This window comes from Orycteropus afer, unplaced genomic scaffold (assembly GCF_000298275.1).
Source record: "Orycteropus afer afer isolate SDZICR_OR568_19922 unplaced genomic scaffold, OryAfe1.0 scaffold00219, whole genome shotgun sequence".
In the NCBI taxonomy this organism is placed as follows: Eukaryota; Metazoa; Chordata; class Mammalia; order Tubulidentata; family Orycteropodidae; genus Orycteropus; species Orycteropus afer.
This window is the reverse complement of record NW_006921806.1, coordinates 2,564,331-2,591,601: the sequence shown is the minus strand read 5'-3', so window position 1 is coordinate 2,591,601 and position 27,271 is coordinate 2,564,331. Positions and strand designations below refer to the sequence as shown.

Here is a 27,271-nt window from a genome sequence, read left to right as displayed (position 1 = left end):
GTCCCCATAACTTGTCCTCCTGCCTTAAATTCAACCTGGATTGATACAATATTGCCCCTTTCTTTCTTCTTTCCATTTGCCTCCACTCTTCACTACCAGTTTCCTCTGCATCATCTGTAACGTTCTGTTTAAAGTATGACTTTCACAAACCTCAAGATAGGTTTCATTTTTTAACCAAATTTAGGAACGTTTGTCTTTTATAAGAGAATTTAAACCATTCATGTTTATTGTTACAACTGACCTATGTGATTTTTCTGCCATTTATTTTTATACTTTATGGCTCTTTCCTTTTTTCTTTTTGTTTTCTATATTTTACTATAGTTTTCAAGTTTCTTAGCTTTTAAATTTATTGTTTTCACTTCTCTATTGACTGCAGAAATTCCTTGAAGAATTGTTTCAGGCATAGTATACGGGTGCCTTAGATCTTAGTCCATTTACATCTGAGACTGTCCTCTTGTTATCCTGTCCATGAAAGATAAATTGGAACCATCACTGGTGTTTTTTTTTTTTTTTTTCCTCAAAACTCAATAGTCATTGTTTTTTAGGATTTAATATCATAGAAAAATAAATTGATACCTCTACTGGTATCTGGAATGCCTGAGTGGCACAAACAGTTAAGCACCCTACTACTAACCAAAAGGTTGGTTGGTCAGATGCATTCAGAGGCACCCAGAAGAAAAGCCCAGGGATCTGCATCCAAAATGCCACAGCCTTGAAAACTCTGTGAAGAACGAACAGTTATACTGTGCAATACAAGGGATCACTATGAGTCTGAATCAACTCAATGGCAATGAATTACTACTGTTTTACTAGTTATCTGCTGCTGTATAACAAATTACTTCAAAACTTAGTGACTTAAACCACTTGGAAGAGGATCTTTGTAGGAGATCCTGGATAGACAGGGGAAACAATGTGGAACAAAACTCAAAATCATTTGGAAAAAAAAAAGTGGGGAACAGGTTTACTGGTCCAATGGAGCCTGGTGGAACCACTGAGACCGTGGCCCCTAGCTGTCCTTCAGGTCTGGAATTGAACACACACCTGTAGCTTCCAGCCAAGCAGTAGACAGGCATACTAGTTGAGCATTTATCTGAGGTAGATACACTCCTTGGAGAGAACAAGTAAGAGAGAAAGAAGGGCTGCTCAGGCACAGGGAGACAGCTCAGGTCGTAAGAGTGTATGGAGGGATGGTCACAGGGAAACAGTACCTATCGAGAGGAAGTGGGAGAGGAGATGTTGCATCGTGCTAAATAGTGGGCAATGTCATGAGACAAAGTGTATGTGATCTGCTGTGTGGAAAGTGTATTTGCTCTGTAAATTTTCACCCAAATCACAATAAAAATAAAAATTTAAAAAAAAAAACTTAGTGACTTAAAACAATAATCTTTACTATCTCAGTTTCTGTGGCTCAGGAATTCAGAATTGGCTTAGTTTGATGGTTCTGGCTCAGGATTTTTCATGAGGTGCAGTCAAAATGTTGACTGGAGCCATAGTTATTTGAAGACTTGACTAAGGTTGTAAGATTCACTTCCAAGATGGCACACACGTGTGGCTGTTCACTAGAGGCCTCAGTTCCTCCCCATGTAGCTTTTCCAAAGGCTGCTTGAGAGTCTTCACATCACGGCAGCTGGCTCCCCACTTAGCAATCATTCCAAGAGAGAGCCAGGCAAAAGCTTCAATGTCTTTTATGACCTAGCCTTGGAATTCACCCACCATCACTTCCACGATATTATATTGTCCATTCAGGCAAGAGATGATTCAGTGTGTGAGAGGATTGCATAAGGGCATGAATTCAGGAGACAAGAATAATTGGAGGCCACCTTGGAGGCTGCCCACCACAATGCTAAAATTATTTTTCTCCTTTGTTTCCTGTATTTTGTGGTTACTGTTGTGTTTTTCCCTTGTGGATATTTTCAGAATTTTTCGTTACCTTTGAGATTCAGATTTTCCACCAGTACACTTTGTTATATGGACCTCTTTAATTAATTCAGTTTACCTAGTAGTTGATGTGCCCTTCAATGTTCAGCTCAAGATATTTCTCTTATTTTTCTTTAATTGTAACTTTTCCTAATGCTACACTTTTTTCTTCTCTTGAATGTCCATCATACATGTTTTTTTATTTCACTATTCTATTAATCTTTTTCTCCATTATTTTAATTTCTCCCTCTGAACTCTGGCGTAATTTCTCAAACTTAGCATCTAATTAATTGAATTCACTTTCTTTAGTATCTGGTCTGGTGTCCACTGGCTCTATTTTCTTTTTCAACTATGATAATCACAAGTCTAGAATCTGAAAGCGCATTCTTTTATCTCAGCAATTTTCCCAGGAGTTGGAGTTGTGTCGAAGTCTCTCCTAGGTCACATCTGCCCTTGCCCTATCAAGTCTCTCAATTTGTCTTACCCTTGAAAGAAGGGGGGCAAGGGCCTGGGGAGCTACTATGACAAGAAGAGAAAGCTGCAGGCAGCACTTCCACATCAGTGCTGAGATTTTTCCCCACCCATCTTCACCCCTCAGTGCTGCCCTGAGGGTCCATGTTGCTTTGCTGTGCTCTGTGCCTCAGCCCTGGGTTGGGTGGGTCCAGCCTTGGTCATCCTATCAATATCACATTCTGAAGAAGTACAAAAAGTCCTTCAGGATTTTCTCTTGAGAAGCCCTTCACCCCAGTTCCTGGCACCAATACATGTCTTTCATTTGGGGAGGCCTTTGGCCATCTTGATGGACATTTGGGAGGTAGGGTATATGTATGTGTGTATACATAGTGTGGTGTGTGGTGTGGTGGGAGAGAGATGTGGGCTGTGTTGGTATATGTATGTGTAGATGGGAGTGTGGTATGTGTGTGTGGTGTGATGTGGACTGGGCCAGCTCTCATGGAGGGTCTCCTCCACTCTGGGAGAAGTTCCCCAATAAAGAGGCACATGTACCCACTGCCTACACCTTAGACTCCAGCTCCTTTCCCTCAGGTACATCTGCCTCTCTGCCCACAATCTCTCCTTTCCCAACCCTTCACTCACCTCCACTGCTCCCTCCAGGCCCGGTCAGTACCAGATCAGTCAGACACTTGGCATCTTCCACATCAATGCGTGTGCCAACCCTGAGTCTCTCCATTCTTGTCCCCTGATGCCCCTCCTCCCAGTTTCCCATACCCAACCCTTCTGCCCCTGGTCACCTTTGACACACCCTGTGTCCTCCTCAGGGTCAGTTCTACATGAACAAACCTTGTCTACCTGCAGCATCTTTGCTCTGCAGGACAAGGATGGGCCATGAGCATTCAGAATCCCAACCACATCAGCCAGGTGAGCCCACAGCTTGCACTCATAGTGCACCAAATATTTGTGGACCACAGATGGAGCTAGGAACACACAGGATCTGGTGGAGAGGACACCACAGCCTTCCCAGCCCAGGTGCTGGTGGCATTGTGAACCAGGGGAAGGCTCCATATGTCTCCCACTACCTTGGGAAATAAGATGCAGCCCTCATCATGCTGGCCTCCACCATGGAGGGAGGAGGGCTTAAGGGCAGTATGTGTGGTGGGAATGCTATCTACAGCAGCCTTTCCTCGTCGTAGGACATCAGGTGCTGCCAAGATGTTCCAAGGCACCTACTGGGTGCTCCTGCTCTGGGGGCTCATGGGAATGGTCCACACCCAGCAGCAAGAGGTCATTTCTCCTACCACCTCCGAGAGAAACAATAACTGCCCAGGTACTGCCTGATGGGGCATGGAATTTTATGTGGATGAGGGGGCAACACCACACATGCAAGGTCAGGGAGCCTGGGGGCTCTGGGCACTGAAGGGCCAGGTATGGAGGAGTCAGGGGGAAAGATGCAGAGCCCAGGACCACCCACCATGGGGAGTCCAGCCTTGAGCGGTGTGCGCTCACACACACAGGGCTGTGACTACATCCTGTGTCCTCCTCAGAGATCAGGTTCACATCGTAGGCCCACCTGTCAGGCCATGACCACATCTTGTCTTCCCTATGCAGAGAAAACTGATTGCCCTGTCAATGTGTATTTTGTGCTGGACACCTCGGAGAGCGTCACCATGCAGTCACCCACTGACAGCCTGCTCTACCATATGCAGCAGTTTGTACCACAGCTCATCAGCCAGCTGCAGGATGCCTTCTACCTGGATCAGGTGGCCCTGAGCTGGCGCTATGGTGGTCTGCACTTCTCCGACCAGGTGGAGGTGTTCAGCCCACCAGGCAGTGACCGCGCCTCCTTCACCAAGGCACTGCAGGGCATCCGCTCCTTCCGCCGTGGCACCTTCACTGACTGTGCGCTGGCCAACATGACACAGGAGGTGCGGCGGCATGGTGGCAAGGGTGTGGTCAACTTCGCCATAATCATCACTGATGGCCATGTTACCGGCAGCCCCTGTGGGGGCATCAAGCTGCAGGCTGAGCGGGCACGAGAGGAGGGCATCCGGCTCTTCGCTGTAGCCCCCAACCCCAACCTGAATGAGCAGGGTCTGCGAGACATCGCCAGCACACCACATGAGCTGTATCGCAGCAACTATGCCACCATGCGGCCTGGTACCACTGACATCGATGAGGACACTATCAACCGCATCATCAAGGTCATGGTGAGCTGCCATGGCCTTAGGGGACTGGGAGCCACACCCAGGGCCACTGTCCACCAGCCAGGTGTGGAAGTGGACAATCTGCCCACTTCTGGCTCAGTTTACCCCTTCTGTAAGGGAGGAAACTGGAGGAGGTGAGCTCAGGGCCCTGTCCACCTATGTCCAGTGGCTCCACCGGACACACCAGAGCTGTGCTGGGTCTCAGTGTGTGCCTAACCAGGCTTTCTCTGTCTTTTCTAGAAACATGAAGCTTACAGCGAGGTGAGTGGCACTTCTTGACTCTGAGCACCCTGGTCCTGCCCTGTGGGATATGGCTGACTGGAGATCACCCTGCATTCCCAGCTTCTGGGGGGCTGGAGTGGATGGGCCAGTTGGAGAAACAGGAGCCAGATGTATGTTCTGTGTTTGTTCAAGGGGTTATAGGCAAAACCAAGCTAGTTTGAGACCCTGGAGGTCAGGTTAGGGGTCTCCACAAGCATAGTAAGTGAAGGAGCTGAAGGTCATGCCTCCAGGCTGGCCAGCTGAGCCAGGGTCAGAAGCACAAGGCTGCCTTGGATCATTGCAGCATGCACAGGACACAGTGTGTCCAGGATGGTCCCTGCTCCACCAAGGGTGCCAACAGCCCAGCATAGACACCAGTACCTCTGAGCCTACAATGTTCTTACCACATGCAAGTCTCCATTCCTTCCCTCACACCCAGCACACAGCCCGAGGAATAGGGGCATCTGAGGCTTATGCCTTATCTTAGCACAGCTGTTCACAAGCACAGTTCAGTACTTCTGTGTAAATGTGCCTGGTGCACATTTGACAGCTCTTTAACCCTTATTACCCTCAGTTATTATCAATGGTAATCTGACCAGGGTTTTCCAAACCTGGAACACAGCCCTTATTCAGACCCCAGCCCCTGTTTCTAAGAACCAGATCTTCCTCCTAGCATTTCCTTTGTCACAGCCCAACCCTGCTGGGGTCCACCCTCTGTGGGGTAATCTCCCTCCCTCAGTGACAAGCTTTGCCTCTCACCAACGATGGCTTCCTCTCCATCTCTCCTGTGGAGCCAGCCTGAGACTTCACATCCTTCCCTTTGTCTGCTGGGAGCCAGCATTTCTGGGCTGGCAGATTAGCATAGCTTCTGGGGCTGTGGGTGCTCCTTGGTGGCATACAGCCTTCGGGCCACACAGTTTATAGCACACCACTCAGCCCACAGAGGTAGCAGTTAGGACACAGGTACGGAGTCATGCTAGTCCTTCCCCATTCAGACCACAAGGTCCAGCTCCCGACCTGCCCTGGGAAGGGGACTCCTCCTGTGGCAAGGACAGTAGAGTGTGGGAGGTGGGTATTATGGGTCACCACCATCATGGAGGGTCCTCACTAGGGCAGCACAGCACTATCCACATCTCTCTGGGGCCAGACTCCCCTTCTTCTGCCAGCCACATCCATCAGAAGTCCATGAATAAGGAGCCAACAGTCTTAGGGCAGAGTTGGGGGCAGGGGTGGGTTTCAACTCTGCCTAGCTCTGCTACCAGCACCCTCTTAGGCTGGAGAAGACCCTTCTGTGTCACTGGGGCCTCAGCTCCCTCAGGTTACCCTGGGGAGGCAGAGCTTGTCATGATTCTGACCCTCCCCTCTGCCTCTGACCCAGTGGCCTTGACTTTCCTTCCCTTCCCCCGACCCACATGTCCTGACCCTCCTTCCCTGCCCCTGACCCATGACATGACCCTGACACTCCTCTACTGACTCTGACCTGCAGCTCATGGACACCTCTCCCCAGCACACATACTGGACAGAGTATTGCCACCCTGGTGTTTCAAGGACCTGAGAATTATCAGACTATACCTGTCCCCCCACCTTATCTTCACCTTACAGGAGATGTCATGTCTGCTGGACTTCCCTCTTCTCACTCTGTCTTCTCATTCCAGTGTTACAAGGTGAGCTGCCTGGAGATTACTGGGCCCCCTGGCCCCAAAGGCTACCGAGGACAGAAGGTAAGATGCCCGGACTGCAGAAGGTACACCCCATTGAGAAGAGAAGCCCCTTGGCTGGCTGTTGGGCTCAACATTTAAGGCTAGCTGTATCTCAGATGAGTCCAATTCTTCCAACTCTGGAAGAATTAAAATTGAGTCTGTCTACTTCCTTTTAAAGGCCATTTTTGAAAAAGTAGGTACTTTTTTAAAAATTGCCAAGATGTGCCATTAAAATACTCTTGGAAAGTAAACAAACATGCTCATGTGAGTAAGTAAAATAGAAAAGACATTAGTGTTTATAACTATGATTGTTAATTGGTATCAAGCACCCACTTTTGTATACTAGATAAATAAGTTTAAGAGTCTGCTTTGAATGGTCTTACATTTTCCCGACACAGAAATATATAAAATAAATCCTTTCCAAAATTCACCACCAGAATATCAGAAATTTCAACACTCCATGTCTGTCAAAAGCTGTAAAAAAAGACAGAGGAGGGGAAAGAAATTTCTAAGGGGATGAGACAAAGACTTAAAAATAACATTATAAATAGATAAAGTTATTACTAATTAGCTTCATGTTTCCTTCTCTAAATTTAAGGGTGAGTTGTCTAGACCAGCAGGAGTCTCCTGGATGAGATGTCTCTAGGCCACCAGCCCAACTGTCCTTACTTCCTTCTCCTTGTTTCTTCTGGTCCTGAGTGGTACCCAGCTACCACCACAGCCCTGGGAATGAATATGCCACTAATATGCAGCTTTGGCCACCCACAGCAGTGCAATGACCCTAGTGCCTTATGGTTGGGAGTCTTTAGAAACCACTGGACAATCATTGGAAGCTGTTACAGGGATGGCTGCAGTTAGATTCAGAGAGGCAGCAAAGGCAATAGTGACCACAGTGGACCACTTACGACTATTCCTGTTGTCTGTTTGTAGGGTGCCAAGGGCAACATGGGTGAGCCAGGAGAGCCTGGACAGAAGGGGCATCAGGTGAGTGTCCCCCTACACTGATCCCCACCCTGTCCTGCTGGCCTCAGCATCCCAAAGTTGGGCTGATTGCCACGGCTCTGTGTTCTTCTTCCACAGGGAGATCCAGGCATCGAAGGTCCCATTGGATTCCCAGGACCCAAGGCAAGTTGTAGTCAGCTGCACCAGGGGACTGGAGACAAACCAAGGGTGTCTGGGTTCCAGGTTGGAGAGGGTAAAGGGGTGGCTGTCACAGGAGGGCTTGACTTCATATTCAAGGGACCCACCACTGACTTGGGGCAGGCTTCTGCCCCAGTCCTTGCCACAAAGAGCACCAGTGTTTTCAGTCACAAGTATCTCTGGCACAGTCCACCTCCCTTGCCTTTTGTTACCAATTTAAGCACCAGGATGAATGCCAACCCAAAAATGGACATCGGACCTGACCCTAAATCCATCTCCTCCACTGGAAATGATGACCCTGACCCTGGGGCTGTCACTCACAGTCACCCTCCAAGACTAGCCTAGAATTTTCCAGCATCTTCTGGCACCCAACCCTGCCCACTCTGTTGCCCCTTAGCCTGCTGGTCTCAGGACCTGGACCATTCCTTCTCTGGATTCCTGCCCTGTCTGGTCTCTCTCACCAGCAAGCCTCAACCTAATGCCCTTTTCTTTCTTCTTGTTCAGGGTGTTCCTGGCTTCAAAGGAGAGAAGGTGAGGTTGAGATTCTGAACATCCCAACCCTAAACAGGCCACAAATGGAAGTTCAGCCCTAAATTCACCTCTAGCAAGCCACCAGAAGACCTGGACAGAATAGGGCTAGGCTTTTTCTTGGGGGTGGTTTTGTCCTGGGAGCTCTTCCAGCCTCACCTTTGGCCTAGACTCAAGCCCCACAGATAGCAGCAACAGTGTCTGGGGCCAAAGGTGCCAGCTAATGACCTCACTTTCCTCCTGCACAGGGTGAATTTGGAGCTGATGGCCGGAAGGTAAGTGGGCTTTGCCGGGTGGGCACCCACCTTTCTGCTGCTTAAGGGAATAACCAACAGAACTAATGGAGTCCCTTCTTCCTTCTTCCTCCCAGGGGGCCTCTGGCCTGGCTGGCAAGAACGGGACCGATGGACAGAAGGTAAAGTGAGCCACATGCTTTGTCCTGGGCACTGGGGCTGGGCTGGGCTGGGCTGGGGTGGGCTGTGTGGGGTCAAGCATTTCCAGTGTTGTAGGACAGAACATAGCAGGCACATGCACGTGGCTCAAACAGGCCTCATGGGGTCTGCCTGTCCCACATTTCAGGAACTTCCTCAAGCTTCTAGCCCTTCCCAGGGCTACTGCCCATGACTCATGGCTGGACACCCAGGGGCTGCTGGACCAGGGACTCCTATGTTCTCCTATACAGTGTGTACTGGAAAATAAGAACATAGCAAGAGTAGACTGGGCCCTTGGTTCCTGAAAACCAGTATCTGGACCCTGAGGAATGTCTCAGCCTGCCCTGCAGAGCTCTCGGATCTGGCCTAGCCTGACAGTTCACACGTGTGCATACACATTCACACATATGTGCATGTGTATACACTTGCATGCACATTCACACACATGGGGGACTTGCCATTCAAACACACACATGAGGAGGGAACCTGGCAGTTTACATACATACTCAGATGCAATTGTACATGCATGCATACATGGAAGGAAGGGCACTTGAAGCTTCTATCTCCCAGAGATGTCCTGGAGACTGGCTTCTGCTCCCCCATGGAGTCACTACCACAACAGTCCAGTCCTCAAAAGGCATGTTCAAGAACTCGCTCCTGTGGCTTCTACCCAAACAATAGACAGGCATATGGGGTAAACATTTACATCAGGTAGATATACTCCTTCCAGTGATCAATCATGGGAGAACAGAAGGGCAGTGTTTGCACTGGAAGACAGCTTGTTGGGGGAGTGGGGACAGGAGTGCGTGGGAGGGAAGGACACAGGAAGTAGGAAGAGAGCTGTTACATTGTAGGAAATTGCAGTCAATGTCATGAAACAAAATGTGTATGAACTGCTGTATGGAAAATGACTTTGCTCTGTCAATTTTCACCCAAATCACAATAAAAATGTTTTAAAAAAAAGGCATGTTCACATGGTTTTGGTTGCTCATGAAGAGAACACCAAGGTCATGCTCTGTGAAGCAGTGTTAACTGTACCTGAGTTTGCACTGCTATCACAAGCCACAAAGGTCATAGGGTTGCCCTGACCCATCTTCTTCCTCATGTCCTTCCAGGGCAAGCTGGGGCGTATTGGGCCTCCTGGCTGTAAGGGTGATCCTGGGAACCGGGTAAGCTCAGCTCTGTGTTCCGTGAGGCCTTAAACCCTTGGGGCTCGGTGGGGGCTAGTGACCCAGGAGATGCCAGTCTGCCAGTGGGGTGCTGACTGCCAGACCAGGTGAGCTGCAGACAGAGAGCTGGAAGTCACTCACACTTGGGCTGTTCCTGCACAGACCCAGCACCTTGTTGGCCAGCCAGCTACTGCTCAGGCACCTAGAGGGAGGATGGTGGCGTGGGGTCACACCTAGGAAGCTGAGGTGGGCTTTCTGGAGTGGGCAGTCCTTCCCTGGGCTCCACATGGCTGGTCCAGCTGCTCTGCTCATGCAGAGGTGGGTGTTTCTGGGGTGTTAGCACCCCTCTCTAGAACAAACACCCTTTAAACACAAATCTCAGCTCTAAGCCCCATGACTTGTGATGTTGCTCCCTAAGGAAGCTTTTCTGAGACAGGGCCTGGCTGCATGGGGAGGGCCCCCTCTGGGGCTGGACTCACACTGGGGTGAAGTTGCCCCTGAGGCCTAGCAATGGATGTTTGTTGCCCCTGTTATACCCTCAGCTGGCCCTCTATTCACAAGGAAAACCAGAGCTCGTCTCCCGGGCCTGACCAGCTGGCAGGGACCTAAGCTCACTTCTCTCCCCTTCTTCACAGGGCCCTGATGGCTACCCAGGGGATGCAGGCAGCCCAGGGGAGCAAGGAGACCAAGGTGCCAAGGTACATGTTACACCGTGAGGGTGGCCCACTGCTCCAGGGCCTGTCGGACACAGTGGGGCTGAGATGCTCACTGAGAAACTTGTGCCTGAGAGCTGTGGCTGCCCCTGCCCTGAGCTTCACTGGCTTCCATCCCACTTAGGGGGACAGTTGTCCTGCTCATGGGCACCAACCACAGCCACAAGTCACCCTTCTCCTACCCAAGTCTTTCCAGAGGCCTGCAAGAAAACTCTCTGGCACCTGTGAGGACTGCTGCCCTATTAGTCCACCTGGGGTGTCACTTTTCCCTGGCTGCCCAGGGATGCTCAGGAGAAACAGAAGGCATTCACCTTTTCCCAAAGCCAGCAACCTCAACAAGAGGAAACCCAGACCCCAGACTACCCACTCCTGCTCCCTCAGGTGCAAACCACTGTGCAGGGGCCATGTCTGACTGACTCACCCAGAGTGCAGGGATAAGAATACTGACCCCCACTAGTGGTTGAAGGTCACCCACACTCAGCCTGTGATGGGGCCAGAGCAGACTTCTACATGGGCAGCCCTGGCCATCCTGGGTGCTCTATAGATGTGAGGGGAGGCCCAAGCCCCAGCCCTGCCCTGACTTCTCCTGCTTCTTGCCCTGCTGAGGTGACATGGGGCTAATTTCTTCAACTCCTTTCAGGGGGACCCTGGCCGCCCAGGACGCAGAGGGCCCCCAGGAGATATTGGGGCCAAAGGCAGCAAGGCAAGTCCCTCCTGCCCTTTCTGTAGGCAGAGCCAGTCCTCTCACCCACTGACTAACGCTGGCTGGGGTGGGGCTCAGGAGCCTGCGGGAGCTCCCGTGAACCAGGGCAAGTAGCATCCAGGAGGCCATGGCTGAACTATCTTCTCCTATCTGCAGGGATATCAAGGCAACAACGGCGCCCCAGGAAGTCCTGGCATGAAAGGAGCCAAGGGTGGTCCCGGGCCCCGTGGACTCAAAGGCGAGCCAGTGAGTTCCCACCAGTCCCTGCCTTGTGGACACTTGGGGAAGGGGCAGTTGTCTCAGTGGCCAGGGTGGCAGTGCTCAGGCCCCCTTTGCCCCTCCTGAAGCCCTCCTTGCTCACCCTGCTCCTCTCTGGGCCTTTCCAAGCCTGACTTTCTCCAGCTTCTCCCAAAAGGCCTCAGTATAACCCATTGTTGCAGGCAGGAGTAAGGCAGAGCTGTTATAGAGAAATCCCTGAGTCTAGGGGTCCCAAAGGCTTTCAGTGACAGCCCTTTCCCCACTGACACCTGTTCTCTCTGCAGGGACGCAGAGGAGACCCTGGAGCCAAGGGCAGTCCTGGGAACAGTGGCCCCAAGGGGGAGAAGGTAAGTTGGCCATGGGAGTACAGGAGCCTCGGGGGTGTGTCTGCACCCACACCAGAGCTGCACCAGGTGCCAAGCAGGGCCATCCCCACCCACAAGGTCCCGACATACGGGATCTAGATCTTTCTACCACAGAGGACAACACGACTCCAGGCCCTTCCTGTGCAGGGAAGGCACTCCTCAAGGGCCTGGGAAGGCAGGAAGCTGTTAAGTTAGACTGCACCTCATGCTCTCTTGCCAAGCTTGCAGAAGGCCCATCTCACACATACCATGCACAGCTGTGCATGCTGCACAGTGTCCCTTTACAATACCCCTACAGACACACAAACACTAGAGTTTGAATGCCCCATGGTGTGTGGAGTCTTCCTTCACAAGGAGTTACAAGGCCCTGCTCCTGGCCACACCTTTGGCCATGCCCAGGCTCTCAGGCAAAACCCAGATCTGAGGTCTCTGCTGAGACCCCACTGAGCCTCTCTTTCCTCAGGGAGACCCTGGCCCTGAGGGGCCTCGGGGACTGGCTGGAGAGGTTGGCAACAAAGGAGCCAAGGTAAGTGGGCTGGTAAAGGCTGGCAGAGCAGCCTTCCAAAGAACAGGCACCCCTTCCAGGATCAGGCATTAGACATGGCCTGAGTGTGATCGATGGTTCAAAAGCCTACTTCTCCTGCTGGGGAGGGGGCCCCTGAGTCTCACCCTCCCCTGCATGTCTCCCCTTCCCTATCATGCTACCCCCAGCAGGGTGAAGGACTGAGGCAAGACCCTTGTGAGAGGGCAGGAAGGGCCAGTGGAGCTCTGTACCCACCAAAGACCCCTCCCCTAGCTCCATCCCAGACCCTTCCCCAAACCCTTCCTCAGACCCTTGCTGGGTGTATGGCCCCATATCCTTGGTCAAAATGGAGTCTCTGAAGGCCCCTCATCAGACAAGATGATTGCAACCTCATTTCCTTTCTTTCCAGGGGGACCGTGGCCTGCCTGGACCCAGAGGCCCTCAGGGGGCTCTTGGGGAGCCAGGAAAGCAGGTCAGTACAGACTTCTCAGAGGACCCTCATGGCCTCTGTGCCCCCAACCCAAGGCCCCACTTCATTCCCAATCACCTCACTCTACTTCCTCCCATACCCTGCAGTGCCACCTGCATCCTCCTCTCTGGGCAGGGCAGGAAGCTATGGCTTACTGTCCCCATGGCCACACTCAGAAGAGGATCCAAGAGCCTGGGAAAGCAGCCTGCCCCTCCTCTTGTACCTTGCAACCCCCAGACCCCCTCCACCCTCTGTACTAAAGGAGAAAGCTGGCCATAAGGGTCCCAAACCTGAGTGGGACCCAGTGCTTTTGTCATGCCCCCACCAGCCTGACACCCCTATCCAACCTCTTCTCACCCCACCCCTGCTGTGTACCCATCAAAAGGGCAGTCAGAGGGTAGGCCTTGGTGCCTAGACGGGAGTACATGGAAGAGGAGGAACCCTGAAGATGCCCACTGACCCCACAGGGCAGTGTGTGCTGGTGGTTAAAGCTAGATGTGCATTTGGGCATGAGTCATAAATGTCACATGCCCATCGGACCAGCACCAGTCCCTGATAATACCAGCACCTCACTTTCTTTCCTGTCCCCAGGGATCTCGGGGAGACCCTGGTGATGCTGGGCCCCGCGGAGAATCAGGACCACCTGGCCCCAAGGTACATGGCTCCCTCTCTCCACCCCAGCTTAGGAGGAGCATGTGGGAGGAGGGCATTTGGGATTTAGCTTTGGAGTGGGGACACTGAACCTCAGGTACTTAGTCCTAGAGTGAGGTCAAGGCTGACTCCCTTTTACAGAGCTCCTAAATGGGGAAGTCACATCTTTCCCAAGGCAAGGCTGTGGTGGGGAGGACCAACCCAGGGAGACATAAGGGTCTGAGTTTTTTATCTTGGCTTCTCTGCCCCTAACCCCACCTCTTGGTACATTAACCCCATTAATAATCAGGAAGTGCAGTGAACCCCACCTATGGCCCCTCTGCTCACACCCAGAACCCCACACAGCACCCATTTGCTCACTCATGCCCAGGGGCCCTTAGTCCCCAGTCTGATTCAATCTCTTCTATTTCCTTATGACCCTGTCCCTGAATGGCCTTCTCTATCCTCTAGGGAGACCCTGGCAGGCCCGGATTCAGCTACCCAGGACCCCGAGGAATGCCCGTAAGTCATGGCATAGGACAGGGGCCCCCAGGGGGTGTGGATGTTGTTGTGAGTGACCTGAAGATTCTTACTGAGGAGCTGAGCTGCTACCTGGATTCTCTGTGCCACATCCTCTGTCCCCTACCACCCAGGGACAGGAAAGGGCAGGAAGAGGTCAAGGGTGTATAACTGGGTCCAAAGGCAGATCCCACCAGGAGTCAGGGAGATGCCATGAAGTTAGTGACCCATCATTGCAAACGTAAACCAGTATCCAGGAATGTGTTTCATTGTGGCATGGTATTATCCCTGAGGCTTATGGGATTTGATGCTGATAATGGAGATCACCCTGTTAGGGATGGGAGGGGCTCTGCAGAAAACTTCAGGGTCCCCAGTAGTCAATACCCTGCCTTGGTCAGACATTGACACAGCAGCTCTTTGGGTTCCAGGGCCAAGTTATCCTGACCCATGTTTGCTTCACAGGGAGAAAAAGGGGAGCCTGGCCCGCCTGGCCCTGAGGTAGGTATAGGGAGCCCCAAGCCTACCCACCCACTCTCCTAGGCCTTCCACTATGGGGGTTCCCTCACCCTATCTTCTGTGGCTGGGATTCCACACACGTCATCAGGGGAGGAGAGGTCTTCCCCATGGCTCCCTGCATGGGTTGAAGTCGTCCTTCCCTGGAGACAGGCCCCCATGCAAACAGGCCAGAGGAGGAGGCCAACTCCCTTCTGACCCACCCCCACTGAACCTCCTGCAAGGTTCCCTTGTTTGATTTTGAGTACATGTAGCTGGCAATGTGCCATTGTACCCTTGCAAACAAAAATTAGAGCCTGCCTAAACACTATGAAACTTTGCCATTTAACAAACCCCAAACTGCTGAGCACACAGTTTTCCTGGGAGACTCAAGAAAGGCCTTGGAGGGTTTGGGGTGCTCTCTGAGAAGTCATCTCCTCTGTTATGGAGCAACATTTGTGTCCTGTGTCCTAGGGAGGCAGAGGAGACTTTGGTGTGAAAGGACCCCCCGGGAGGAAAGGAGACAAGGGTGAACCTGTGAGTATCCCAGGTGCTGGCTTTGGCCAGGCCAGATGCAGAACTGAGGGAGTGACTGCTCCCTGAGCTGAGTGTGCAATTGAGAGCATACCTGGAGGACACCATGGTATGCCTGGCCCCAAGCACACACACATGCACCCTACCTCTGGAAGAGGACAGATGGTCTCCAGACCCCAAGGTACTACGTGAAGTCCCGCTCACATCAGAGCAATCCTCCCTCCTCTCCCAGCTCCCACTCTTAACCCCAGCATCACTCCTTAAAGCAGGTGCTCATTATTAGGGTCCAGGACCATGTCTTCTTTACCTTCATGCTCCTAGCATGGGGCTAGGCACAGAACAGACACCCAAAAAGGGCTGGAGAGTGAATGAATGAATGAGTGAAATAGAAAGGAGTAGAGGACAATGAATAGTGTTTGATGGTAGAATGTTGGATGAGTTCATGGGCAGGTAAATAGGCAAGCAGATGGGTAGATGGATGGATGAATAAATGGATGTATGGATGGATGGGTGAGTAGATGATGAATGGATGGATCAGGGGGTAAGTGGGTGAGCATGTGGATGAGTGAGTAGATGGTGTGTGGATGGGTATGTTGGTGGACGGAGGGGTGGGTAGATACATAGATGGATAGATTGATGGGTAGATGGATGGACAAGCAGCTGGATAATCATGGGTGAGAATTGCTCTGGCTTTAGAGTGATTTATTTTAGCTGCTAGTGGTTCAAACCCACCAGCCACTCCTCAGAAGGAAGGTTGGGCAATCTACTTCCGTAGTGATACCGCCTCAGAAACCCAAGGAGGGGTCTCTATGAGGGCCGACTCAACAGCACATAACAACAACAGCTAGCTCCCCTGCAGTCTGCAGGGACCCAGCTAGGATATTTGCTGAGGCCCACTTGCCCTTTCCCTTCTTAGGCAGACCCTGGTCCCCCTGGTGAGCCGGGCCCTCGAGGGCAAAGAGGAGCCCCAGGACCTGTGGTAAGTCTGTTCACTGGTGGGAAAGCAGCACCTCAGGCAGGTGTGTGGAGGGCGGGTGGCCCTGGGGCCCACAATCATTCCTCACCCAGCCTCAACTCTGACAGTTCTCTCCTCCTTCCTCCAGGGTGAGCCTGGCCCCCCTGGAGACCCTGGACTCACGGTAGGTGTCACATCCAGGATGAAGTCAATGGGTTTCTTTGAGAGCTTCCTCCTCCCTTCTGAAAATCAGAAATATGGGTGCAGAATGCAAGAGTGAGTTCAGCAGGTGTAGGGGTGAGGTCAGCAGTTGCAGGGGCAAGGTCAGCAGGTGCACAGGTGAGGTCAGGGGGTGCAGGGGCATTGCTAGCTTCCCTCCCACATGCTTCACTCCAGTTGTGAACCCCTCCTGGTGCACCCAGAAGCCCATGGACTCCTCATGCAGAAATACCTTCCTGGGCTTCCACTATCCCTGGGAAGCCCCCCTCCATGGACTGTACTCTCCCAGAGCCTGGGACACAGGAAACATGGCCCCTCAGCTGATCTCTGGGCGGACCTCTGCTCTGTATTGCAGGAGTGTGACGTCATGACCTATGTAAGGGAGACATGCGGGTGCTGTGGTGAGTCCCTACCCACCCTCACACCCTGGAATCTGTCCCACTAGGCATATCCCAGGGACCCCAGATCAGGGTCTGCCCAGCAGTGACTCCCGGGATGGGACATGGAGGAGCCAGCGTGCTCAAGGAATGGCAGGCCCACTGTCCTAAGTCCCTACCTCCTCTGCCCACCACACACTGTCCCTGCAGCCCAGGGGGGTGGATGAGTTCTTCCTGTCTCCAGGCACCCCATTCCTCCCAAGGAGTGTAGCATGCTCCAAACCCACTGACCCTACCCGCTTTCCCCATAGACTGTGAGAAGCGCTGTGGTGCCCTGGACGTGGTGTTTGTCATTGACAGCTCTGAGAGTATCGGCTATACAAACTTCACTCTGGAGAAAAACTTTGTCATCAATGTGGTCAACCGGCTGGGCGCCATTGCCAAGGACCCCAAGTCAGAGACAGGTTGGAGGCCACTCACTGCAAGGGCAGGGGGCCAAGTGGGAGGTCTTGGGCACATAGGAAGATCCCATTTATGGACAGGAAAGTTGGTCAAGATACAAGGAGGTTGGGTAACAGCGAGACAGAGCAACAGAATCTCAAATAGGATCCACCTAGTGATGGGACCTTGAGCTTTGCTGAGCTTCCCAGTGATCATGAGTATCTTCAAGGGCTGTGCAGTGTGTGGCTGAGACTGTCAACACTGACAAGGCACACTGCTGGCCCTTGCAGGCACACGTGTTGGTGTGGTGCAGTACAGCCATGAGGGCACCTTTGAGGCCATCCAGCTAGATGACAAGCGCATCGACTCACTGTCCAGCTTCAAGGAGGCTGTCAAGAACCTCGAGTGGATTGCTGGTGGCACCTGGACACCCTCAGCCCTCAAGTTCGCCTACAACCAGCTCATCAAGGAGAGCCGGCGACAAAAGACCCGTGTGTTTGCAGTGGTCATCACAGACGGGCGCCATGACCCACGGGATGATGACCTAAACCTGCGGGCACTGTGCAGTGATGAAGATGTCACAGTCACAGCCATTGGCATCGGTGACATGTTCCACGAGCAACATGAGAGCGAAAACCTCAACTCCATTGCCTGCAACAAGCCTCAGCAGGTCCGCAACATGACACTTTTCTCCGAGCTGGTGGCTGAGAAGTTCATTGACGACATGGAGGACATCCTGTGCCCTGGTGAGGGGACACTGGCCACCAGGGGCAAAGGGGGGCTGGGAGGAGGAGAAGGTGTCTTAGTCCCATAGTGCTACTATAACAAAATATACTACAAGTGGTGGTGTTGAAGAACAGGAATTAATTTTCTCACAGTTCAGGAAGCTAGAAGTCAAAATTCAGGCCACTGGTTCTAGGGGAAGGTCCTTATTTGTCTCTTTCAGCTTCAGGTAACCTCCAGCAAGCCTTGTGGACACATCTTCCTCCACTATCCCTCTTCCTCTCCCCCAACCCTCCATGTGTCTATGTCTATTCTGGTCTTTTTATAATTCAGAAATAATTAATTAGGTTTAGGATCACTCTACTCTGATATGACCTCATAATATAACAAAAGAAAGGCCAGGAATTCAACACATATTTTGGGGGAACACAATTCAATCCCTATCAGGCAGGCTGGCTTTCTGCCACTGTCATTGCAAGCTCTGAAGGCCCCTCCATGCACTGGCCAAGCTGCCATTCTCATCTGTGTGAAACAGGGGAACGATAAGCTCTGGGCCCAGGCTGTGAGAATATTCCAGGCAGTCACAGATGGGGCATAATCCAGCCTCATCCAAAGCCCTGTGTCTAGATGTCCTGGTGCTGCTTTAACAAATATCAACAAGGGTTGAGGGGAGCTTCTAAAAACAGACACTTACCGTCTTATAGTACAGGAGGTTGGGAACCCGCAATCAGGGTGTTGGCTGTGTCGATTCCCTCTGAGGACTCGGACAGGAGTGGTTCCGTGCCTCTCTCCCTGACTCTTGTGGCTCCCAGTGATCCTTGGCACTCCTTTGGTGCTTGTAGATGGGCCCTCACATGGCATTTCCTCCTGTGTGTGACTCTGTCTCCACGTCTGTCCTCCTCTTTTATAAATACCAATAATATAGAAAAGGACTCACCCTACTCCAGTACGGCCTTGTTAATTGATAACATCTGCAAAGAAATAGCTTATTCCCACAAATGAGGTCACACTGACAGATACGGGGGTTAGGACTTCCACGTGCCTTTTCGGAAGACTCCATTCAACCCAAAACACCCCACCAGCGCAGCAGCCAGGAAGAGAACCCAGTCCCCTGCCCTTTGGGCTATGGGTCAGCCCACACGGGACCCAGTGGAGACTGACCAAGACCACTGGCCTGTTTTCCTCTCTTGCAGATCCCCAGATTGTCTGTCCTGAACTTCCCTGCCAAACAGGTAACACAGGGAGCCACCCCAGCCCCCTCAGACAGCATGGATGCAGCCCAGAGGCCTGGGATGGGGGTGGAGGGACCTGTGCTGGGACCTGAGGGCAGTGCCCACTGCAGGGGCCTCTCCTTAGTGAGGAGTCCCCCAAAATTCACCTCTCAAGCCCATATGAGTGGGTTCTCCCCCAGGACCCAGAACACACCCTTGGCCCTAAGCATAGAGAAGAGAGGACTACAGGGAGGTTCCAGGGTGCAAGGATGGCACTGCAAGCCCCTGTGACCTGGGTGCCCATGGGCTGGGGTGCTGCCCTCACTCACCTGACACATAGGAGTGGGGGGTCCTGAGGCTTCCCGTGGGTCTCAGATACTAGAAGCCAATGCTTAGCAGTTCCTCACTGGCATGGAGGGTCTTGCCCATTGCCCATAAGGACAGGCCAGGTGGACCAGCAGTAGAGCCACAGGCCATGGCTTGGTACCTTCTTGGCTCCCCAGGCTGGGCAGTATTGCTGGGGCTGCTTGGGAAGGAAGCCTGGACTCAGTAAATCAAAGGACTGGTTTATAATCATAAACCAGTCCAGGAGGCAAACCCACAGCAACCTTGCAGCTGTAGGCCCTGAATGCTGCTTCTTAACTGACCCACCACTGCTGCTGTGCATGGCAACCGCTGCTTGCCCTCCGCTGGGGCAGGTGCTGGATTGAGGGAACCATGTCCCTGGACTTAGTGTATTTGAGGCAAGAGTGAGTGTGACGCTGGAGAGCTAGGGGAAAGGTTTTGAGTGACAGGTGAAGTGTTGAGTGGGCTGAGTAGGTACATGAGGGGCTGGTGAGGTGTTAGAGGAGTGTCAGTAGCCTGGTGAGATATCAGGTGACTAGTAAGGTGTTGTGGGGACCTGGTGAGGAGAAAAGGGTCTGGCAAGGTGTCAGAGGGCTGGTGATAAGTCAAGGGCCTGGTGAGGTGATGGGACTGGTGAGGTGATGGGGGGCTGATGATGGATTGAGGGACTGATGTGAGGGGGCCTAGCAAGGTGTTGAGGGGCTGATGATGATTCAAGAACCTGGCAAAGTATTAGGAGAGCCTGGTGAGGTGATGGGGTGCCTGGTGAGGGATTGGAGGCCTGGTGAAGGATCAACGGACATGAGGAGTTAGGGGCTGCTGAGGCATCAAGGTGGCTGGGGAGAGGTCAGGAGCTACTAAGGGGTTCAGGTGGCTGTCCAGCAGAGGTATTCCACAGGTGTCCAGGCATCTGAGAAAGAAGGCATCGTTTAACTCTGGCTGGCCATTGTATCTATTGTTTCCATGATGACAAATAAGCAGTGACTGAAGGGCATGAAGCCCACAGAAGGGGTCCTGGGAGTATCAAGAGCTAAGCCACCCCTTGGCAAACTCTGCCTCCACTATCCTGAACTCTTGGAACATCATTTGACCTCTTTACTGAGAGATGGGCCAGGCCTGGCCTGTCACTGGAGCCAGCTCTTAGAGGTGGGACCATAGGGAAAGTAGAGTGTTCTTGTCTGTGTTGTCTGCATCTGCATCTGTTGCCATGGTGTCTATGTCTGCATTCATGTCTACATCAGTGTCTGCAACAATTGTCTGCATCTGTGTCTGTGTCCATGACTATGCCTACATCTCTGACACATGTCTGTATCTATGTCCATTACCATATCTGCATCCATCCCTGAGGTCATGCCTGGGTCAGTGTCTGGGTCCATGTTTGTAGTCATGTCTGAGTCTGTGACTGGGTTCGTGTCTGTATCCAGGTGTGTGCCCATGTCTCTGACACATGTCTGCATCTGTGCACATCACCAAGTCTGCTTCCATATCTGTGGCCATGTCTGGGTCCAAGTCTGTGGTCATGTCTGAGTCTATGATTGAGTCTGTTTCTGTCCATGTCTGTGTCCAGGTGTGAGGCCAAGTCTGCATCATCCATGTATGCATCAGTGTCTGAGGCTATATCTGAGGCTGAGAGTCTATGTCCAGGGCTAAGGCTCTGTCTGCATCTGTGTTTCTGCCGTATCTGCACCATGTATCTTAACTGAAGTCAGCATCTCGCAGTCAGGGCTCTTTAGTACACATGTGTTCTGCATCTGGTCCAGGCTGTCCATGAGGCAGCCTCCTTATGTAGAATATGCCAGGTGCCCTGAGCACATTTAAAGGCTCTGAGAAGTCCTGAGGACAAGAAACATGCTGAACGTGGGGGAGGCAGATGACTTTCCCAAGGCTGTACCCTGTGGCCAGGCCATGACATCAGCAGCATTAGCAAGGTATAGAGGTCACCTGGAAGATGCCCTGTGCAAAGTCTCAGCAGGCATCCCAAAGTTGGCTGGAGACACTGTGCATGGTGCATAGAGTGTCAGTTAGAGCCCCCCAAAACTGGAAATGGCAAACAGCAGCTGTCACTGTGTCCACCACAGATCCAGGGACTGGGGTCTATACTTAGAGACCCAGGGTTGGGCCCTGGGTGGGTGGGCATGGTGGCTGCCTGGGGCCTTTAAGTGAATGGGCAGTACAAAGAGCTGTTGTGGGGCCAGGGTGCCCTACAGAGTGCACCTGGGCCCTCCTGGGGTGGAACTGCCTGACTAGCCCAGCCAAAGTCTGTGTGAGAAGAGGCCAGGTGTGGTACATAATTCCAGGGACCCTCCAGAAGGAGAAACCAGATCCTGCAGCTGAGGCCCAGTGCTGGCTGAGACTCTGAGGATAGTAATCTGGCAGTTTCCTTCAGCGCTAGGGAAGGTGGCAGCTGGCTGATGCTGAGGGTAAAGCACAGGCGGGAAAAGAGCAAGTTAGGGGTCGTGGTGACTCAACTCGCTGCTTCCAAGGAAGGCTCCATGGGCTCTCCTTTCCCCAGCTATGAGGAGCAGTCCCTTTAGAGACTCTCTGTGCCTTCTCTGCCTCCTTAAATTCCTTTCTACTAAGCTTTAGAGTCATTGGAAGTTACAAAATAAATCAAACATCAGGGCTCAGGAGAAAAAGACAGACAGAGCTTTAGAGCATGCTTTTGCAAATGGGATTCTTGATGTGTGTGGAGTTGGCACAGCCCTGACTTCCAGGCCAAACGGCCACACACCCAGAACCCTGGCCACATGAGGGGTCAGGCCAGACCCCAGGCTGCCCTGATCCTGTCAGAACCACCACATGTGCGGTGTCTTCCGACGACGCTTCTGCTACCTGCCTCCTGGGTACTGTGCCTTGCTACCATCTCCCCAAATTCCCCATCTAGCTCTGGCCCCACATACCCCCTGGGCCGCTGGGGGACCTGTGTGTCCCCTCTTCATCCAGTTCACTTTCCCTGGCTGAGCTTAATCATCATTCTCCGCTTAGATCCAAACTCTTGTCTGCAGGGTGGTACCCTGAGCACTCAGCCAGAGGAGGGCGCCCATTGGCTGCTCACACTCCCTATGCCCTTAAACCTTTCTCTGGACGCTCCCTTGCAGATGGACCACAGCCTAGCGGGGCGCCCCAGGTCACCTTCCTCCGCACGGAAGAGGGGCCCGACACCACCTTCCCCCGGACCATCCCCCTGATCCGACAGTTGCTAAACGTCACGGAGCTCACACAGGACCCTGCTGCCTACTCCAGGCTGGTGGCCGTACTGGTCTACACCGCCGAGCGGGCCAAGTTTGCTACAGGGATAGAGCGGGAGGACTGGATGGAGTTGTTCATTGACACCTTTAAGCTGGTGCACAGGGACATTGTGGGGGACCCTGAGACTGCACTGGCACTCTGCTGAAGCCAAGGCCACCCACCCATGTGCGGAGATGGCCAGATTGGCCCCAACCCCAAATTAGTGCCCTATGGCTGCTCTAACACATTACTATGCACTGGGCAGCTGAAACAACAGAATCATTCTCTCAGAGTCTGGAGGCTAGAAGTCCAAATTCGAAGGGTTGGCAGGGCTACGCTCCCTCTGGAAGCTCTAGGTGCTTTCCTTGTTTCTTCGAACTTTTAGTGGCCCCAAATGTTCGTTGGCTTGTGGCTGCATCACTCCAATATCTGCCTCTTTTGTCATATGGTCTCCTCTTCTATGTCATCTCCCTCTGCCTCTCTGTTATAAGGACACTTATCATTGCATTTAGGGCCCACCCCAATCATCCAAGACAATCTCGCATCTCTAGAGCCTTAATGTAATCACATCTGCAAAGTCCTTTATTCCGTGTAAGGTTCACAGGTCCCAGGGATTAAGATGTGCATATCTTTTGGGAGGGCATTATCTAGCCAACCATAGCCCCTACTCCCAATCTAGTGAGCTGCCTTGTGTGCTTGGAGGATGCTGGCAAGGGAGGAACCAAGTCCAGAGTGCTTGGGAATGTCCCTGCCCAGGCTCTAGTCAAGCCTCAGGCACAGGCCCCCAGGGGCTGTGATGACCTGGCTGTGGCATTGGCCTTGACCTGGTGTGCTGGTTATATGCATGCACAGTCTCCAGGGCATGCATGAAGAGTCAGCTCAGGGTCAGGCATCTGGAAGGCTGGCTGCACAGCACTTCTTCCACATGAGGACGTGGTGACCCAGACTGTGCCCTCACATCCTGGCATCTGGGCCTCTAGAAGCTCTGTTAGTATGCACAGCCCAGCTCAAGTGGAGTAGGGCTCCTCTTTGTCCTCCCTTCTACCTATAGGACCCATGCGGAGCCACTCAAAGTGACAAGGTCCTCCCCTTAAGCGAGGCTGGAGCAAACAAAGCAAATCCTGTCCCTGTGTCCATCCTTCCTCCCCCCTACCTCAGAAACCAGATTAAGCAAGATTTCTGAGACAGGGTCTTGCCTTCTCCTCCCTACCCAAGATGGGTTGGGCCAGAGTGTGAGTGAGGACTCCACTATGGGGTCAGCAGCAGGAGAAAGAGATGGGAGAGAAAGCTAAGCCCAGCTTTAACCGTAGCCTTTCTGGATCCCCACCAGCAGCCCTCACATCCCCCCACACACACACACTGCCCAGCATAGTGTCAACGAACTGTGGGAAATGCCCCACAGGCCTCTGCCCTCACTCCATTCATTACTGGGTGTCTGCAACTACCATGGGTAAATGTTTACCATTGTGATGGAACTTGGGGAGTCCAGTAGTGCACAGACAACTCACTAGGAGGGGTGGTATCTTAAGCCAGTCTTGGCCGTATGATAGGAAAGTTGCTCTTTCCTGGTGCAGCAGCCAGTATAAGCTCGCGTTGTCAATAAGCTCATTAAAGAGTCCTGTCTGCAACAAGTTCTCCTCTGCCTGCGCCGCCTGGGGAAGGTACTTCCAGGGCAGGTCCTCTGATGTAGTGAGCAGAGTTTGGACACTCCATAAAACCAGAAAATCATGAAGATTTGAATGACCTCAGCCTCACTGAGGTCAAATAGGGATGGCTCAGCAGACATGTTCCAAGGATGGAAGTTGGCCAAGAACTGTGCACGTGGGTTCAGCACTTGTGCAGTTCCTTTAAGAGCTCAGAGTTCAGACCAGGCCAGAGCCTTGGTGGCACATGGTGGTGGGTCTGGGTCAAGGCTGAGATGCCTAGAGGGTAGAAACCGAGATCGTTGGCCTCCATGGAGTCTTTACTCTCAGGTTTGGGAACATGTCCTAATAGGGGCATGAGTGAAGAGAGATGGTAATGGGTCCTGAGGAACTGTGGTGGGGTCTGAGCCAGTAGTTGACTTTGGGTGGAGGGCCCCCCTGGGCAGTCTGTCATGAACGCCATGAGGGAGTGCACAGAGAGAAGGAGTGTAGGGTGTGGCCAGAGCAGGGGATCGCCTGGGGATCCTAGGCAAGATCTCAGCCAGTGTTACCTGGAGTCCTGAGTTCCAGGTCACAGCCAGAGTGGGGCATCACCTGGGGGATCTTGGATGCCAGGTCTTGGCCAAAGGGGGTTTCATGAGGGGTCCTAGAAGCCAGATCCTGGCAAGAGTGGGTGTCACCTAGGAGTCTTAGGCATCGAGTCATTGTCTCAGTGGAGTGTCAATAGGGGTTCCTGGGTGCCAAGTCTTGGACAGAGCAGAGGACCACCTGGGGATTGCAAGTGCCTGGTCTCAGAGAAGGGTGTCATCCAGGGTGCTGGCCTCTGGCACTTCCCTAAAAGCCTGGGCAGACTCTGGGCTCTGTATCTCTTCACGCCGCGGACACTGCTCCACCGCACGTCTCCCCCCTCCTCCAGAGTTGTACGTGGCCCAGTGCACGCAGCGGCCTGTGGACATCGTCTTCCTGCTGGATGGCTCTGAGCGGCTGGGCGAGCAGAACTTCCTCAAGGCAAGGCGCTTCGTGGAGGAGGTGTCGCGGCGACTGACGCTGGCGCGACGGGACAACGACCCGCTCAATGCCCGCGTGGCGCTGCTGCAGTACGGTGGCCCGCGCGAGCAGCAGGTGGCCTTCCCACTGACCGCCAACCTGACAGTCATCCACGAGGCGCTGGAGGGCGCGCGCTACCTCAACTCCTTCTCGCACGTGGGCACCGGCATCGTGCACGCCATCAACACGGTGGTGCGCGGCGCACAGGGCGGGGCGCGGCGCCACGCCGAGCTCTCCTTCGTTTTCCTCACCGATGGCGTCACGGGTAACGAGAGCCTCGAGGAGTCCGTGCACTCCATGCGCAAGCAGAACGTGGTGCCCACAGTGGTAGCCGTGGGCAGCGACGTGGACATGGACGTGCTGTCCAAGATCAGCCTGGGCGACACGTCTGCCATCTTTCGTGAGAAGGACTATGATAGCCTGGTGCAGCCCGGGTTCTTTGACCGGTTCATTCGCTGGATCTGTTAGCCCGGCCCCCTCCCTTGTCCTCGAGGCCCCGCCCCGCCAGCGTAAGCCCACACGGCGACCCTGCCTCTACCGGCCTCCGACGTCTTGTCTATGGTGCTAAAGGTCCACGCGGAGGAGGGGTGTGTTGCGCCGCAGACCCTCATTCTCTCCGCTTGGCCGCGGGTCCTTCCTGCACGGGGAAGCGACGTCCCTGCACGCCAGACTTTCACTCCCAGATCCTCGCCCCCACCCTGGGGTCCCCGGGCGACTAGCCCCAACTGTGCCCACTCCATTCCCTCAACGCTTCTATTTGCCTCCGCGACCCTATCAAAGCCCTCTGGCACGGCCCTCCAGTGTCCCCGCCCATCACCGACAGTCCCCACCCGCTGGTCTAGTGCCCTCGGCCTCCCCTGCTGCACACCCCGACAGAATGCTGCCTCCTGAACCCATCTGTCCGCCACACCCACCCTGCCTCCCACACTGGCGCCTGCTCCTCTTGCTCTCCTGAGTCCTACCCTTCATCACTTGGCCTGGGGGCATCCTTACCTGCCTTGGGTCAGACTTTGGTGAGTCCTGCGCCTCCTGTTGATGCACACACACACACACACACACACACACCCCTCCAATAAAGGCTTGCGAACCGCCCACGTTTCGGAGCCCCTGCCTGTCTCTCTCCCACTCACGGCTTCTCCAGCAGAGGACACCGGGCACATTCACATGTCTAGGCCCGTCATGAGTTTTCAGCCCCCAGGGGTGATCGTGACCCTGCATTCCCAGGACCCCCCTTGGATCCCCTGTGTTACCTGAGGCTGAGTCTCAACAGCCTTCTGTTTTGACAGCCTTCTTGCAAGAGTAGGTGTCGCCTCTAGTGCATATCCACAACTGGATTTCTCAGGCAGCCTTAGGGCTGAAAATTCTGCTACTTCATCTCTCTATCCCCAAACTGAGTGCCACAGTGTTTTTAAAACCAAAAAAGCCCACTGCCATAGAGTCAATTCCAACACATAGCAACCCCCATTGTGTTTCCAAGTCAGTAAATCTTTACAGAAGTAAATTGCCCCATCTTCTTTCTCAGGAGCTGGTTTGAACAGCCAACCTTCTAGTTAGCAGTCAAATGCCTTAGGCACTGGGCCACCAGAGCACCATCCAGTGTCTTTAAAAAGGTTTAATGATCTGCATATGGTGCTCTGGTAGTGCAGTGGTTAAGGCATTCAGCTGCTAACCCACCAGCTGCTCTGTGGGGAAAGATGAAGCAGTCTGAGTTGGTGAAGACATACAGCCTTGCAAACCCTATGGAGCAGTTCTCCTCTGTTCTATAGTGTTGCTATGAGTTGGACTTAATGACAGTGGGCTGGGTTTGGTTTGGAATGACCTGTGTGTAGAGAGAAAGACGGGAGCAGAGAGAGATGATAGAGATACAGGAGCAGAGAAAGATGATAGTGATAAGTGATAATGTCTTAGTTACCTAGTGCTGCCTTTACAAAAAAAAAAAAAAGAATATCTATATACCACAAATGAGTGACTTTAAAGAACAGAATTTTTTTTTTTTTTTTTTCCTCACAGGGTATCAGCTCTTTCAGCTGTTAGTAGCTCCACAATTCTTGGCATTCCTGGGCTTACAAA

At 52.9% G+C, this 27,271-nt stretch overlaps 1 protein-coding gene across 1 annotated transcript; it reads left to right on the top strand.

The window, feature by feature from the left end:
- Window positions 1-3,585: 3,585 nt before the first annotated feature.
- On the top strand, window positions 3,586-25,669 carry COL6A2 (collagen type VI alpha 2 chain). The gene is made up of 27 exons (XM_007948683.2): window positions 3,586-3,700; window positions 3,982-4,580; window positions 4,818-4,838; window positions 6,494-6,559; window positions 7,469-7,522; window positions 7,619-7,663; window positions 8,183-8,209; window positions 8,455-8,481; window positions 8,577-8,621; window positions 9,753-9,806; window positions 10,442-10,504; window positions 11,160-11,222; window positions 11,379-11,468; window positions 11,765-11,827; window positions 12,309-12,371; window positions 12,778-12,840; window positions 13,429-13,491; window positions 13,939-13,989; window positions 14,449-14,484; window positions 14,953-15,015; window positions 15,929-15,991; window positions 16,116-16,151; window positions 16,542-16,587; window positions 16,875-17,027; window positions 17,295-17,750; window positions 18,921-18,959; window positions 25,071-25,669. Exons 1-27 carry the CDS (start codon window positions 3,586-3,588, stop codon window positions 25,667-25,669), a joined length of 3,063 nt encoding a protein of 1,020 aa, XP_007946874.1.
- Window positions 25,670-27,271: the final 1,602 nt, after the last annotated feature.